At 43.3% G+C, this 15,154-nt stretch overlaps 1 protein-coding gene and 1 non-coding gene across 10 annotated transcripts in view; both read right to left on the reverse strand.

The window, feature by feature from the left end:
* Positions 1 to 15,154, reverse strand: part of PCMTD1 (protein-L-isoaspartate (D-aspartate) O-methyltransferase domain containing 1) — a 49,164-nt gene that overhangs the window by 18,548 nt on the left and 15,462 nt on the right. For 3 of the 9 annotated variants that reach the window (XM_055545960.1, XM_055545961.1, XM_055545962.1), the window contains one exon: positions 10,635 to 11,066. The exons of 4 other annotated variants lie outside the window; for them this stretch is intronic. In XM_055545960.1, the coding sequence (XP_055401935.1) occupies positions 10,635 to 10,941 (307 nt within the window). In that variant the 5' untranslated portion in view covers positions 10,942 to 11,066. 2 more of the 9 variants (XM_055545967.1, XM_055545968.1) reach the window with 1 other exon arrangement.
* TRNAC-GCA (transfer RNA cysteine (anticodon GCA)) lies at positions 12,503 to 12,574 on the reverse strand. Its single transcript has one exon. It is a non-coding gene; the product is annotated as a tRNA-Cys (tRNA).

A 15,154-nucleotide genomic window follows, 5' to 3' on the forward strand; every position in this document is an offset into this window, starting at 1 on the left:
AATTTCTCTTTTACCCTTTTATAGTAATCCATTGAATGTAAAACATTAAGAGACTTATATTTTCATTAAGAATCTAGTTGTATGGATGAGAGATCACTAAAAGGCCAATATTTCTAGGGTTAAAGTTTCCAATAGAACTGAATGAATAAGCACTATAAGAAAGGTGTCAAGTAAAGAATGTAGAAGTCTAGGTTGCTATTCAGTATTTCAAACTGCTTTACTAGCAGAGGGAGTCAACTTGAGTGCTCTGGATCAAAAGGGACTACATACGCTGTCACTTAAGACAGCTCTGGTCTCCTTTTCCTTTTCTTGCTTTCTGCTCATATAATATCTAACACCAAAGTGGCAACTTTTAGAAATAAGGCTTAAAGTTTGCTAAGAAAATTTAAGACTTTTTCACATCACCTTGACACAAAATAAAGACAATTTCATTAACATACAATGGATTTGACAGATAAATGTACATACTATCATTAATTCTGATACAAACACCACTGATGATTTAATGGATGGACTTGTTTAATTTTAAAATAACATGGAGGTATATCTTTATTATCACGAATAAATTAAACAGTAATTAATACACTGAAAAGAATGCACTAATAGAAGGCAGAACTTATATGGCAATGTCACCAACATCTCATTTATTTAGAATGTGATATACAAGTAGAACACATCGAGGATATGATAGAAGTGTATGTGATGCTTTTTATTACAGTTTATTTGACACCTGTATTAAACAGAACAGAAAAACAGAACATAGAAAACTGAAAAATATGCAGCTGCTTCCAAGGAAGGGGACGAAGAGGTCTGGGTGGGAAGAGGCATTTCCACCATTACACCCTGTTGTCTAAAGTGTGTCAACACAGGCATGCACAACTTTTTCAACCAAAAAGTGATGTGCTACTCAGAGATTTTTTTTTTTTTTAAGTACACGATTTTCAAAGAAATGGATAAATAATACAAAATAATTCTAACAGAAAGGTATAAGCTGTCACTGGAGAAAATGAAAAAGGCATGCAAAAGCAAAGCCTAAGACCTCCTACATCATCTAACATGATGTTAGCATGAATCTGACTGCACTGAGCAGATTCCAACGTTACTCTGTATGTGCCAATGGGAAGAGATCTTTCTAGAAATAATAAAAGTTTAATTTCTGTCATACAATTTTTTTAACTTTAAAAACCCTGTCATATAATTTAAAAAAAAAAAAATCAAAGTACTAACAGTTGACCACTATCTTTAATAGCTAAGTTTTGAAAGAGAAACTTATACAGAAGTCAACATTAATTAAGACAAATACAATTATTAGAAAAACCTAGATACTCTATATTAGAAATTATTTTTAAGGCTGGCAAAAGTTCATTTACTAAGAGCAGTAACAAATACAATAAAATGTCAATATAATAATAAGCTCTAGAGAATGTTTTTCTTTTGTGGTACTTGAATTAGCTTATTTATCACCTTCCAGTTAGTCAATAATCAGAACTTATTAAAGGTCACCTATTATTATGTCTAGGTATCAGGAGTCTATCAACACCTCCATTTCTCATCTATATACCCCTTCCCCTCCACTCCTCTCTGAAGTACCAGAAAGGTGACAGAGTGTGGCGTGCAGGTGGAAGGCTGCCCTGGCAGGCGTGGGAACCTGGCATGAGCCGAGGACGCTGTGCCCTCCGTCCTTTGTGGAGAGCTAATCTGTGGAACAGCCTTAGCAAGACCACTTCACAGCACACGGTACGTGACTAGAGGAGCCCTCAAGATGCACTTACTCAGTCACTGGGGCAGGTGGAGGGGGCCGGGGGGTGCAGGGGGAGACACAGCAGATTCAAGGCCAGTGCCTCAGTTTCCAACTCTGCCTCCTACAGCTGCAGTCAGACCAGTCACGTTCCCCGTGAGGTCCTTTCTACTGTGTGAAATGGGTCTGTGGGAAATCCCCTAAATGATGTCAGGGTCTTTCATACCATAAAATACAAGACGGCTACAAATCACCAAAAATTCAAGCATGCTCTCTTTGGGAATACTATGTTAATCACAGCACCAAAACCGCAGCCTGTTTATAAGTGGTTCTCTACCCTGACTGCACATTAGAATAACCTGGGAATTTTTAAATTAAATGTAAAAGTAGATTAAATTTATTCTGATTTAAACTGTGAACAGGGGCAGGGAGTCCCTCAGGGAGGGAGGGGCCCAGGCACTGCAGGTGACCCTAACTGGCATCTTTGTGATCACACTATCCACACTCCCCTCATTACTGCAGTGCCCAACCTAAATGTGTGTTTAAATCTCTTTGGACTATCAGATCTGTGCTCTCTTGGGTAAAATGACATAGAGAGATAACCACCACAAAAAAAAAAAAAAAAAGAGAGAGAGAGAGAGAGAGAACCACCACAAATAAAAGCATCAGGATAAAACTAAGTATTTACCACAAGAGGGAGTAAGTGAACCAGTTATTTGGTTTCTAGGAAACTAGTGTAAAGTTTCTCAGCAAGAATTAAAACATACAGTCATCCTTCGGTATATGGGGATTGGGGGAGAATGGTGGGGGGCTGACTCTAGGACCAGACCCTGAAAATACCAAAATCTATGGACTGTGGACACACAGGTCCCTTGTATAAATGGAAGTAGTATTTGCATATATGACCTGCACATCTGTACATCCTCCCCTGTCTCAACTACTCAATACCCAATACAACGTAAATGTGAATGTTATGCATACAGTTGTAAATACAATGTAAATGCTATGTATACAGTTGCCAGAATGTGATAAATTCAAGTTTTGCTTGGCAGATGAATCCTCAAACCCTGGATATGGAAGGTCAACTATATATGGAAAAACACCCTTAAATAAACTGCAATGATACTTCGTTACTAATTCCGGGCATCTTTGGGAAGATTCAGGAGTAACTTTATAAGGATTCAGAGACAGTAGTAACAGATGGAGAGCAGACATGAGCAGGTCTCTTTCTGAGAACACCCTGCCAGTGTAGTGCAAAGAGACAAAGCAGTACAAAGGGGGACAAAGGAATGGGGAATAAAATGAATCAGCCAAAGATTAAGGAATCATAACCAAATTAAGAGAAACTTACTAAGATACACCTATTTTCCTATGGTTACTCCATTTGATTATATGATGCTAAAAAAGCATATTAACAAAAGCACTGTCGAACGTTTACTCAATCTTGCCACGTTAAAGCTTCAAATTCTTTGGCTAGCAGGGCACACCTAAGACTAGAAACCTGCTCTCTAGGTTTGTCATTGGCCTTGTGAGGCAAGTTTTGCAATTAAAGAGGAAGTTCCAGTCCTGTGGGCTTCCCTCAGCTTATGGATAGAAGTGCTGGTTCCCCAGGTGGCTCAGCAGTAAAGAATCCATCTGCCACTCACTGCAGGGTCGGGATCCTGGGTCGATCCCTGGGTCAGGAAGATCCCCTGGAGGAGAAAATGGCAACCCGCTCCAATATTCTTTCCATGGACAGAGGAGCCTGGCGGGCTACAGTCCGTGGGATCACAAAAGAGTTGGACATGACTTAGTGACTAAACAACACTCAAATCTGAAAAATATGTTTAACAAAATCTGAAAAGGTTGGTTTAAACAATTATGGACCACGGGCTCAAGGCCCAAAGTAAAATGCATTCCTAAAATGTCAAACTATCAAGAACAGACATCAGAACCAGCTGCTTTAGATACCTCCACCCAGTGGGCTGATAATACCCACCAAGTCTAACGTGGCTGAGTAATTTACAACTGCAACTCACATGTCTACACTGGAACATTACACCAAAGCAAAGTCAGTAAACTGAGGTGTGCTCAACTATAACATAACAGAACATGGTTTAAAAGGCAATGTAAATAGCGTTCAGTATCAGTCCTCTTCCCCTGGAAGCCATTTCATCAGCTCTTTCGCTGCACTGTGTATTCACCTGCAAAAGACACTCCAGGGCCAATGCATGTGATCAAGTCACAAGTAACCAAGACACATCGATACTCAACAACTATTTCCTGACCTAAAGGAAGAACAGCCAACAAAACTGACTCAATGCTCCTGCTGCTGGTTCGGAAATAACACGCACGATATGTGGGATGTCTTCTGCACAGCTGTATGCTCAGCAGCTCGCACAAAGGCACACATAACAAATACTCTTTGAAGAAAGATAAATGTACATAAAGGGAGCTATGGTCCCAAATTTTAAAAGGTTTACAAGTAAGACTGAGGCCAATCATCTATACAAAGCATAAAAATGTGTATTTTTCATATCTTTATAAGTATACTGGCAAAAAACCACGTGTCACATCTATTTCATCACAGAATGAGGCACTGTACAGAAGTACATCTTACACAGAAAAGTATATTCCATTCAAAATAAATTTCTTATTAATTTTAGCGGCTTGCTAGAAATCTTCTAAGATGCAATGCATATTTTTCTTCATGTACCTAAGAATATTCTTCTGATTTCAAGTCAACCATCATCCCCATAAACATTAAATTGAGTCTATGCAGAAGCGGAGGTGTTCCCAGGGCTCCATACGCTGTTCTTCAAGTGGGGAGGGCAACCAGACAAAGTGGAGGAGAGGCAGGTAAGGAAAATCTTTAAAAGTACGCCTTTTGATTCTTTTGGATCATTTAACTCAGTGAACGTATTGCCTATTCCACCAAATATAATTAGAGAGAAGAGAGAGTGGTGTTCAGGTTTCTGCCTTGAGTCACCAATGGATACACAGGTGGCAGAAGCCAACCTCAACTGCTCTGGTGTGTGGCTAGGGTGAGGAAGGGTCACTCGAGGTGGAGACAGGTTGAACTTTCAGAATCTCGTGCACACTGAAGAAGAGATATGCAGTAAGCACAGGAAAATCAAGTATCCAGTTTGTTGGTCAGCTTGGAAGATGCAGTGTCCACAGCTCCGCAGACAGACCTGGTGCTGGAAACCTGTGAATCCTCTGCACGTGGAGGTAACCTGAAGACAGAAGAGGAGCCGCCCTTCACCACAGGCTGAAGGCAAAGAAGCTTCCACAACAGGCTAAAGTAAGTGTCTATAAAGGAAACGCAAAGAGGAGTGAAATCCATCGAAAGAATCTTTGCAGGCAGAAGGCATGGGACGGTGGCCAGGCTGATGCTGCAGGAGCCGCCCACACAGGGTGTGAAGGCCAGTGCAGGCGCAGCCCTGCGACACAGGTAAGCCGCTCACATGGGCGCCAGCCAGCACATCTCAGCCCAGGAAAGACTGAGGAGACAGCTGAGGCCACGGAGCCCGCTCCAGAGTAGTGACTCACTGGAAGCTGGAGAGTCACAAATTATTTCACACAGACACACAAACTCAGAAAGGTTTAGTCATTTTCTGAAGCATCCAGTCAGTACTCATTATTTGTGGTAGTTTATGTTCTATCAAGTCCAGAAAAACAATATGCAAATAGCTTCAGGGGAAGAGTGTGTATATACTACACATATATACCTACCTCAAACAGACAACAATGTTCAGTCCTAAGAATTCACCCTAGAAGAGTCTGTTTTCTTTTATGAAAGAAATGAGCTCCAGAAGAAACTGGCCCAGCACCAGAGTTGTTTGCACCACGCTGCGAGTGCATCCTCTGGCCACCGCCCTGAGACATGAGCAGGACTGCACCCCTGACCTGGCCCAGGGGCACCATGTCCACAGAGCAACTCACTCTGTCCCCCCTCCCAGAACACATGCACCAGTGACGAATACTGATGTGAGGGTTACAGACACACTTCAGCAAGGAAGCAAATGCACAAATACAGCTCAACTGTGCTCAGCTGACAGATAATGCAGATGGGGGGAGTTAAGCCTGAAAGTAAAAACTCAAGACGCTTCATGATGCCAAGAGATCCACCTGACACCCTTCACAGCACTGAAGGAACTGCCTTTCAACCTCTAAGGAAATATACTCAAATTACTGTAAAAATTTGCAAAATTTCTAAAACATGTGTGTGTGTGTGTGCATGCTCAGTCTGCCCGTCTCTCTGCAATCCCATGGACTATAAAGCACACCAGACTCCTACGTCCATGGGATTTCCCACAGGCAGAATACAAGGATGGGTTGCTATTTCCTCCTCCAGGGTATCTGCCCAAACCAGGGACCAAACCTGAATCTCCTGCAGCTCCTGCACTGGCAGGCGGATTCTTTATCACTGAGCCACCTAGGAAGTCCCTGATGCAGGGTCAGTCAAGTCAAAGTCACTCAGTCGTGTCCGACTCTTGCGACCCCATGGACTCGCCCGCCAGAGAGCCCGCCAGGTTCCTCTGTCCATCGGATTCTCCAGGCGAGAATACTGGAGTGGGTTGCCTTTTCCTTCCGGGTATACAGACAGAAAAAAGATGCACAGAAGCCCAACTAGGACTAAAAAGAAATGGTTTAAATGGTAAGGAGCTTTATTTCAGAAAATCTTAGTAGCCTAAAGGAAGGGTTCTTTTCAAAATAGATTTACTCACAGCCCAAAATAAAGCACATACCAAGAATAGTCTTTGTAATTCCTTTAAAAAAAAAAAAAAAAAAAGTAGGGTAAAAAGATAGAGGGAAAACTGAAGTTTGGCTTAATGCAGAGAAGAAAATCTGCCTTAGAGAGAACCATGGAAACCTGCAGAACTGTGTTCCGTCCAGAAAAAAAGGGATAGGGCAAAGGAGGCTCTGGATCTCCCTCACTCTCGGGCCTCGAGGGGGGCATGAGAGTTTTCTAAAGGGGTGCTTAAAAGGAAATGAAGAGAGATTTGAAAATCATACTTCTGAAAAAGGGCTTGTACTTAAAAGAACACTTACAACTCATTAATAATAAGGATGCCAACAATGTAATTTAAAAATGGAGCAAAGAGCTGAATAGACATTTCACCAAAGAGAGAGGAATGACCAAAAATCATAGGAACATAACGCTCCACATCATTAGTCATCAGGGAGGTACAAGTTTAAACCACAAGATACCATGTTATGCCCACGAAGATGCTATTTAAAATAAAACAAAACACCACCAGTGAAGATATGGAGAAACTGGAACCTCATACATTGTTGGTGGGAATAGAAAATGGTGCAGCCACTCCAGAAAAGTTTGGCAAGTTCTTAAAAAGTTAAACACAAACTTACCATACAGTCCAGCAATCTCACTCCTAGGAATCCACCTGAGAGAAATGAAAATGGATGTCTCCACCAAGTCTTACACATGAATGTTCACATCAGCATCATTCAAAACAGACATCAAGTGGTGAAAGAACAAACAAAATGTGGTCTACCCACACAACACAATATTGCTCAGCCACCAAGAGGAATGGAGCAATGATACATGTCACAGCATGGGTGAACCCTGAAAATCTAACACTCAGGGAAAGCAAGCATACAGAAAGATCATATGCTACATGATCCCACTGGCATGAAATGCACAGAAAAGGAAAACCTAGAGACAGCAAAGAGGCAAGCGGCTGCCAGGGGCTGGGGGAGGGAATCTTCATGGGGTGATGGAAGGGCTCTCAAAATGGATTACCTTCATCAATGAAGGACTAGATTCTCTGTGACAGTTCATAGGAAGACTCTTAGAATATCTTCAACTGGAAACTAAACAAGTTATCTGAAATGAGGTACAATTTAGAACTTGGAATCATCCACCTTCTCTGTGTGGGGCAAAAATAAATTCCATTTATGAATAACTGCTTCAAGTGTACTTTAATCATGAAAAATCTCCTGAAGTGAGGATAAACCTAACCCTCTCACCGAACAAGAGCTCTCAAGACTGCAAGGTAGAGATTCCCCAAAAGGCCTCCTCCGCAGACCCCCACTCTGCCCGCCTTAGCCTGGACCCCCAGATTACACCGGCATGTCCCTGGATGAGAGCTGCTGTTGCCAGGGAGCACCTGTCACCCTCGTCTTGTGACTGAAGGGCAGTGCTGAGTGCCAGGGTGCTAGCAGAACTTAGTAAGACAAGGTCATGGGAAGCACCAGGACCCAGCCTGAGGCACCACACTCAAATAATTACAGGGAGCATGTAAGCACCCTCCTCTGGAGTGAGTGCTAAGTGATTTCTGTGGATGTGTCCCCTCCTTGATTTAATTAAATGCTCAAGAAACACAAACCAAACAAGGGGAGCAGCAGAAAAATGATTAGCTTCTCAGAAGATGGAGAGATCCAAGATTAACTGTAATCACAGTTTTACAGGCTCTGTTCTTCCTTTCCTTTTAAAAAGTTTTTATCTTTCTCATCAAATACTTTCCTCATCAAAAGGAGAGAAATTATACCTTGATCTTGACTGCAGGAACACACACAGACAAATCCCCGAACAATATCCAGTAAAGGTGGTCATGCCTGTGACTGAACACTTGTGACTCCCTGGAGCCTGGGAGCAGGAGGAGATGTCCTCCCTGTGGACTGCCACACAAGGGTCTGTGTTTCCACACTGCCTTCAGGTTGGAGGAAACATTCCAGACACAATAAATTAACGCATATACATGGAATCTAGAAAAACAGTACTGATGAACCTATTTGCAGGACAGGAATGGAGATGCACACACAGAGAATGGACTTGTGGACATAGCAGGCAAAGGAGAGGGTGGGACAAATTAAGAAAAGTGGCACTGACATACACACACTACCATGTGTAAAACAGACAGCTAGCGGAAAGCTGCTGAATAACAGTGAGCCCAGCCTGGCGCTCTGTGACGTCCTAGAGGGCTGAGATGAGGTGTGGAAAGCTCAAGAGGGAGGGGATATGTGTACAATTATGGCTGATTCATGCTGTTGTACTGCAAAAACCAAAAGAACGTTGTAAAGCAATTTCCCTCCAATTAAAAAAAAAGTCAATAAAGTTGGCGGCTGGCCCACAAAAGCAGCTAGCCCCAGGAAGCCCACTTCTTAGGGACCAGGACTAGGGAATGGATTGAGTCAGCAAGGCTGCTAACTGTGATTCCTTTTCTCTCCGCCAGGCCTTTGGCTAAACTCCCGCCTGCAGCAGGAGCCAGCTAACCAGCTGGAGGAGCAGAACACTTATCTGAGGCTGGACTCGAGCCCTAGTGGCCAGAGCTGGTAAAGAAGCACACTGGCTCAAAGACAGCAAGCCCACTTTGGGAAGAAGCTCTCTCTACCACTCCACTCTGCTCCTTGGATTTGGAGATCCTCTCAAACCCTGAATCCCTTTTCTAGAGGCTCTCATGATACAAGAGTTGGATTTCTGGGATTCCCAACCTGATGAAAATGCTATCTCAGAATCACAGAGATCACCAAATGTAAATGCAAACTGCTTAACTTCTCTCTGGGCAAAAATGAATAATGTCACCTTTCTGACCAGTTACTACATATCAGGAACTGACTCCATAGTTAGATAAACAGGCTTCTTTTTAAGTGAAACAACTGCAGGCTCCGTGACTGGGAGAGAAAATGTAGACACCCAGCACACAGCAATGGGATTTCAGGCTTGAAAACACCTGAAGCTATACGATGTGAGCACATAATTTACTGTCCAAACTGGGACACTTTGGCAACAAAAAGGACATTACTAATACTGACGCTAGGATAATCAAAAAAAATCAGGACTGCTTAGTCACAGGGGCATCACAGTCATTTCTTTAAAGTCCTCCAATGATTCCCCAGCACTCCAGAGTGAACTATAAGCCACAGCCTCGACCTTGTAACCTGGGACGACACCTCAGCCACAGGAAACATCACACGGGATAAGAACCGCTCACTTCCTGTCTCTCCACCCCCGCCAGTCTAGTCTGCAAACCCCAGGGCAAGTCTGTGTCACATGCGCCTTGGTGTTGCACCTTGATGCCTGTCACGTGGTGGTGCCCAGCAAACACCAAAGGGAGCCGTGAGCTGTGGTTGTCCATCCTCCGCCCAACGTCACCATGTCTTTCAGCAGTGTCTCCCCCGGCATGCTTTGTCCACACACAGGCTCAACTTCACAGCTCTCATCTCCTAGCTATGGGACCACAGGCAGGTCACTGAACTTCAGTGACTCAGTTTAAACACACAGGAACCATGACAATACACACTTCACACGGTTACTGCGAACACTAAACAAGTTACTAGACCATGTCAAGTGCTTTCAGCAAGGCCAAGCCTTCATCGCGAGTACCAGGAAGCTTTGTGAAGGCAGTGCTATCTGTCCCTTCTGATTACTGCTGTTCCCTTGCTTCAGAAATAACGCTTGGCGGACACATAACGACCCACACTCTTCCCCCTCTTCCCCGCCCTGAGTCCTGTGCTTTGCCCCAGCAGTGCCACATCTTCTGCCCCCCACAGGGTTCTAGATCCCTAACAAGTACAGCACCACCCCTTTCAGCACAGGACACCAGGGCCCACCAAACTCTCCCAGCCGCTGTCAGGATGCTTGACCTCAAGCAGGCTACGAGATGCTCCGGAGCCTCCCACCTGCCAACTGCTCAGGTGTACAGTACAGACGGTGGTTGGGGGATCAAAAACAGTTCCAAGAACTTTTCACGTCTAGCACTGAAAGCGAAGTTAACTATGGGGGTCAGGGCTGAAAATAAGAAAAGATGACTACTCTGACCTTAAGGAAGGAAGGAACTACTTTGAGCATTCAAACATATGCTGTACACAAAGTTATAAACCCTGTAAATCAGAAACAGCAGTACAAACTCAGCTTACTTTTTAAAAAAGAATTTTACAAAAATAAAATTACCTAAAATTAAGCCCACCATTGTACTTAAATATCCGGTTCCACTTCCCAGGTTAAGAAAAGACAATCCTGGTTGAAGTTTCAATGCTTCCATAACTTCAGAATAAATGCAAGGTGCTGACAAGTGTATGTTGCCATGCTTCCAGGCTAAGTCTTTGTACGCATTGTCTCGGTAGCCTTCCAAATAGTAATCTCCGCGATCAATCGCTCTGAAGGCTTGCTCCACTCTTTCAGTGCGGATATACTGGGCTTCTTTTAAGTTATCAATTAAGTCATCATTATCTTCCCCAGCACTCACAGCTCCTCCCATGATAGTATTCAAATCAAACCATAAATTTTAAACTGTAATAAAATTAGCAGAAATGGCTTCCAATAATGTAGTTTGGTTTTGTTTTCCTTTTAATATTGCACTTGATTTCCAAAAATAAATTAATCCTGAAAGGGAAGAATAAAAATAAACAGGTTTAAATGAATGCTCAAAAGAAAAGTAATTCTAGTTTATTAAATATATAATAGTCATTATAACTAACGACCACTTCTCAGACATAGTCTCTTCCAGGCACAGAGTTAAACTCCTTAAATATAGTATTTATTCTTAAAACCACCACAAAGGGTAGCTTAAGTGTGATCTCATCTCTCCAGAGAGGAAACCTGGGACACAGAAGAGTTAAGTCACCTCATCTTGTGAGGCCCAGTATAGCAGCCACAGGTCACACAGGGCTGCCTAGACATAGGCTGATTAAAACTAAATACACCTAAAAATCCAGCCAGTCACACCAGCCACACTCCAAGTGCTGAACAGCCCCACGTGACCAGTGGCTGCCATAGAGGACAATGCTGCTCTGGAAGGTGATGCTGCTGGGGTGAGGTCCCTGCTGGTCTAGACTTCAGAGACCATGCTCGTCATCACTGAGTCACATGGACTTCTACAGAGTGTGGAAAGCCTAGATAAATATGCACGTGTTACTTCATTTAAAATTCCTAAACAATCCATTAACAATTCCTAAACACACCACATAAATTCAAAATATTAACAGAAGAACGTATTACCTAATCACTGAATACAAAACGGAACTTAAAAAGAGACTCACATATTTAAAATGTGTGTGTATTTAAATCTATATATATATATATATATATATACACACATACATATATACATACATATACAACTATTAAGATTTTCTTTGGTAAATTCTGTCATGATGAGACCACAAACTTTGTTAACAACCTTTAATAGTTTAAGCACTAGAACATAAGTTATACACACACGCGTACAACAACTTCTTTAACAAACTCAGCATAGTTGAATGGAAACGTTAAGTACAACTTGTTAAAATAAGAATTTCAATACGGAATACACAATTTAAGCTTTATTCAACAAGTTAATAAGCAAACTCATATATCAATTAAATTCTGAATTAATAAATCAGGTAAGGGGGAAAGTGAGAAATGAAATAGCCATGGCCAAAAACAAGCGTTCTGACGCACACTCTGGCCAGGAACTGGAAAAGAGAGAAGCAGTGAGAGGAGCAGGGTCCCTCACCAGCAGGCTGCCCCACTGCCTGAGCCCCTCTTGTCTTCTCCTACTTCCCCCACTCTGAGAGTCTGATCATAAACTCCCCTCTACTGAAAAATGAACAAACTGGAGGTTCTGCATACAATTTCAGAAGGCTCCTGAATTCCCAGAGGCCCCTGAGTCCACTGCAGCGTAGGAACATCTACTACAGGTGACAGTAAGTAACTTAAATTGCTCAGTCATGTCCAACTCATCGCGACCCCATGGACGGTAGCCTACCAGGCTCCTCTGTCCATGGGATTTTCCAGGCACAAGTACTGGAGTGGGGTGCCATTTCCTTCTCCAGGGCATCTTCCCAAGCCAGGGATCAAACCCGGGTCTCCAGCATTGCAGGCAGATGCTTTACCGACTGAGCCACCAGGGAAGCCCTTTCAGGTGACAGTAAGTCAAGTATTAACACAGGAAATTACATTTCCATTTAGAAAGTGCAGGGCATCTGTGTTTCAGATCTACGGCTACAGGCCTGAGACACAGGCACTCAGATGGCTGAAGAGAACACCACCTTGTCACCCAGGTGCACCACACACTGTGGAAGCAGACTTCCCTGACTCCTTTCCCTCTAGTCTGGTAGGAAAGACAAACAGATCTGAACAGAAAGCTCAAAGGGTAATGCAGGAGGAAGTCAGGAAAGGCTTCCTGGAATATAAGGTACAACCTGCTATGATGCATGTTTCTTTAACACAAATGAAAGTTACTTAGTTGCTCAGTCATGTCCAACTCTTTGCCTGTGGACTGTCTCTGTGGACTGTAGCCCGCCAGGCTCTTCTGTTCACGGAATTCTTCGGGCAAGAATACTGAAGTAGGTTGCCATTTCCTTTTCCCAGGGATCTTCCCAACCCAGGGATTGAACCCAGGTCTCCTGCATTGCAGGCAGATTCTTTACTGTTTGAGCCACCAGAGAATCCCAACACACAAATGAGCTTCCATTCAACAGAGTAATGACGTGGAGATAAAGATGAAGGTGTGGTGGTCACAATATATGTGCATGTTCTGAAGTGACAGGAAGGGACAAGCTTCCACACTTTAGGGCCACACCTCAGCAGCTTATGAAAACTTGCAACAAAAAGCTGAGAATAGAGTACCTTCCTGTAAGACAGTGAGACAGTATCTTCAAGTGATCCGGAGGACTGTGCACACAGATGAAAAAACGGTAAGACATTTCCATGAATTAAAACAGACTGCTGCTGCTGCTGCTGCTGCTGAGTGACTTCAGTCGTGTCCGACTCTGTGCGACCCCATAGACAGCAGCCCACCAGGCTCCCCCGTCCCTAGGATTCTCCAGGCAAGAACACCGGAGTGGGTTGCCATTTCCTTCTCCAGTGCATGAAAGTGAAAAGTCAAAGTGAAGTCACTCAGTCATGTCCGACTCTTAGCAACCCCATGGACTGCAGCCCAACAGGCTCCTCTGTCCATTGGATTTTCCAGGCAAGAGTATTGGAGTGGGGTGCCACTGCCTTCTCCGTAAAACAGACTAATGAAGGCTATAACCAGGTTTAGATTTTTTAATTTAATAAATAAAAATGACATCTGTCTCCAAGTAAAATGATATCCAGGGCCTGAATGTCAAAGCAGGTCAAATGTCAAAGCATGGTTAAAGCAGGACCATGATCACTGGGGTTACGACTGTGGAGGACTGATTGACTAAAGCCAGGTCCAGACCCCAGCAGAGACTTAGCTGCGCTAGAAATTTTATTGAGATTGTTGTTTCTGCTGGTACAGCTGGCTGCACAGGCTTTGAATGTTACACCCAAAGCTATGCTTCCCACAAGCCCAGTTGCTTTGCAGAACAGTAGGTGTTTTCAGAGATTACAGTAGAAAACCCAAGACAGACTTCTCAGGCCCTTGAAAAGCTCTCAGAAGACCTCAAGGACTCCAGACCACATGTGGAAAACAACTGGCATAAACAATTCCAAAATCAGATGAGCACAGAAGTTACATAAGGATGTTACAGGGCACCCAGCCCAGACACAGGTGGAATGAAGAATCAGAAGAGTTGCCTGGAGAAACACAGACAGGAGAAGAAGGAAAGGTGTCTGGGGATGTAGAAGAGATGGGGGCCACATGCCCACTCAAGGCACTATACACAGCACCACGGAGCTGAGCCTGGGGAAGAAAGCAGTGCTGCTGAGGCCAGAAGAACCCGGGATCTAGGCAAGCTGGCAGGCCCCGGGACACAGAGCCTGGGCCTCAGACTGCCAGGGAAGGCTCAGAGACAGACAGGGCACACTGAGGGACTAAAACAGGATGTTAAGGGAAAACCAATACCCACCAGAAAACAAAAGGACCTTTAGAATGGGAACTCGTTATTTGGTCTGTGGAAGACAATATTTAGTATTTACATAGTAGCACCAGTGCAAACATAATTCCTTATTTAATCTGAATAGTTGTTTAACCACCCGGGGCGAATGAGAGTAGAGATGTCAAGGGGCATGGGAGCTAACCCTCTATCTGCAATGGAGAGTAAGAGCTGTCTACGCTGCACAGTTGTCTCAGTGCGCACCATGGAGGCAGCATTCCCGTGCTCTGTGGCGGCTCCATGCCATCCCATCCCCTCTGCTGTCAGTCTCCTGAGTAGGGACAGGTGGAGCCGGGAGCTGCTGTGCTGTCGTCAAGGCCTGTAGTATCACTTAACCTTCTCAACTGTGTGCATGCATTATGTGAACAAAACTGACAAGGTAAAAATAAAGAGAGCAGTATTGATTTATTTAGAGCAGATGAAGTACAATAGAGACACACGGACAATAATTTTCTAAGGAATAAAAATACACTAAATAAAAGTATACAGCAGAAAAATCAAGGAACAGAAAAAGGTCATAATATAAATAATTTACATCACAGAGCTTCAAAGATGTCATTTATCATATACATTTTTCTGAAAAAAGTGAAAAATGAATCCTATATTACATATAAATTATATGCATAATTATTATAAATTCCATTTTAT

This window comes from Bubalus kerabau, chromosome 14, assembly GCF_029407905.1.
Source record: "Bubalus kerabau isolate K-KA32 ecotype Philippines breed swamp buffalo chromosome 14, PCC_UOA_SB_1v2, whole genome shotgun sequence".
NCBI lineage: Eukaryota > Metazoa > Chordata > Mammalia > Artiodactyla > Bovidae > Bubalus > Bubalus kerabau.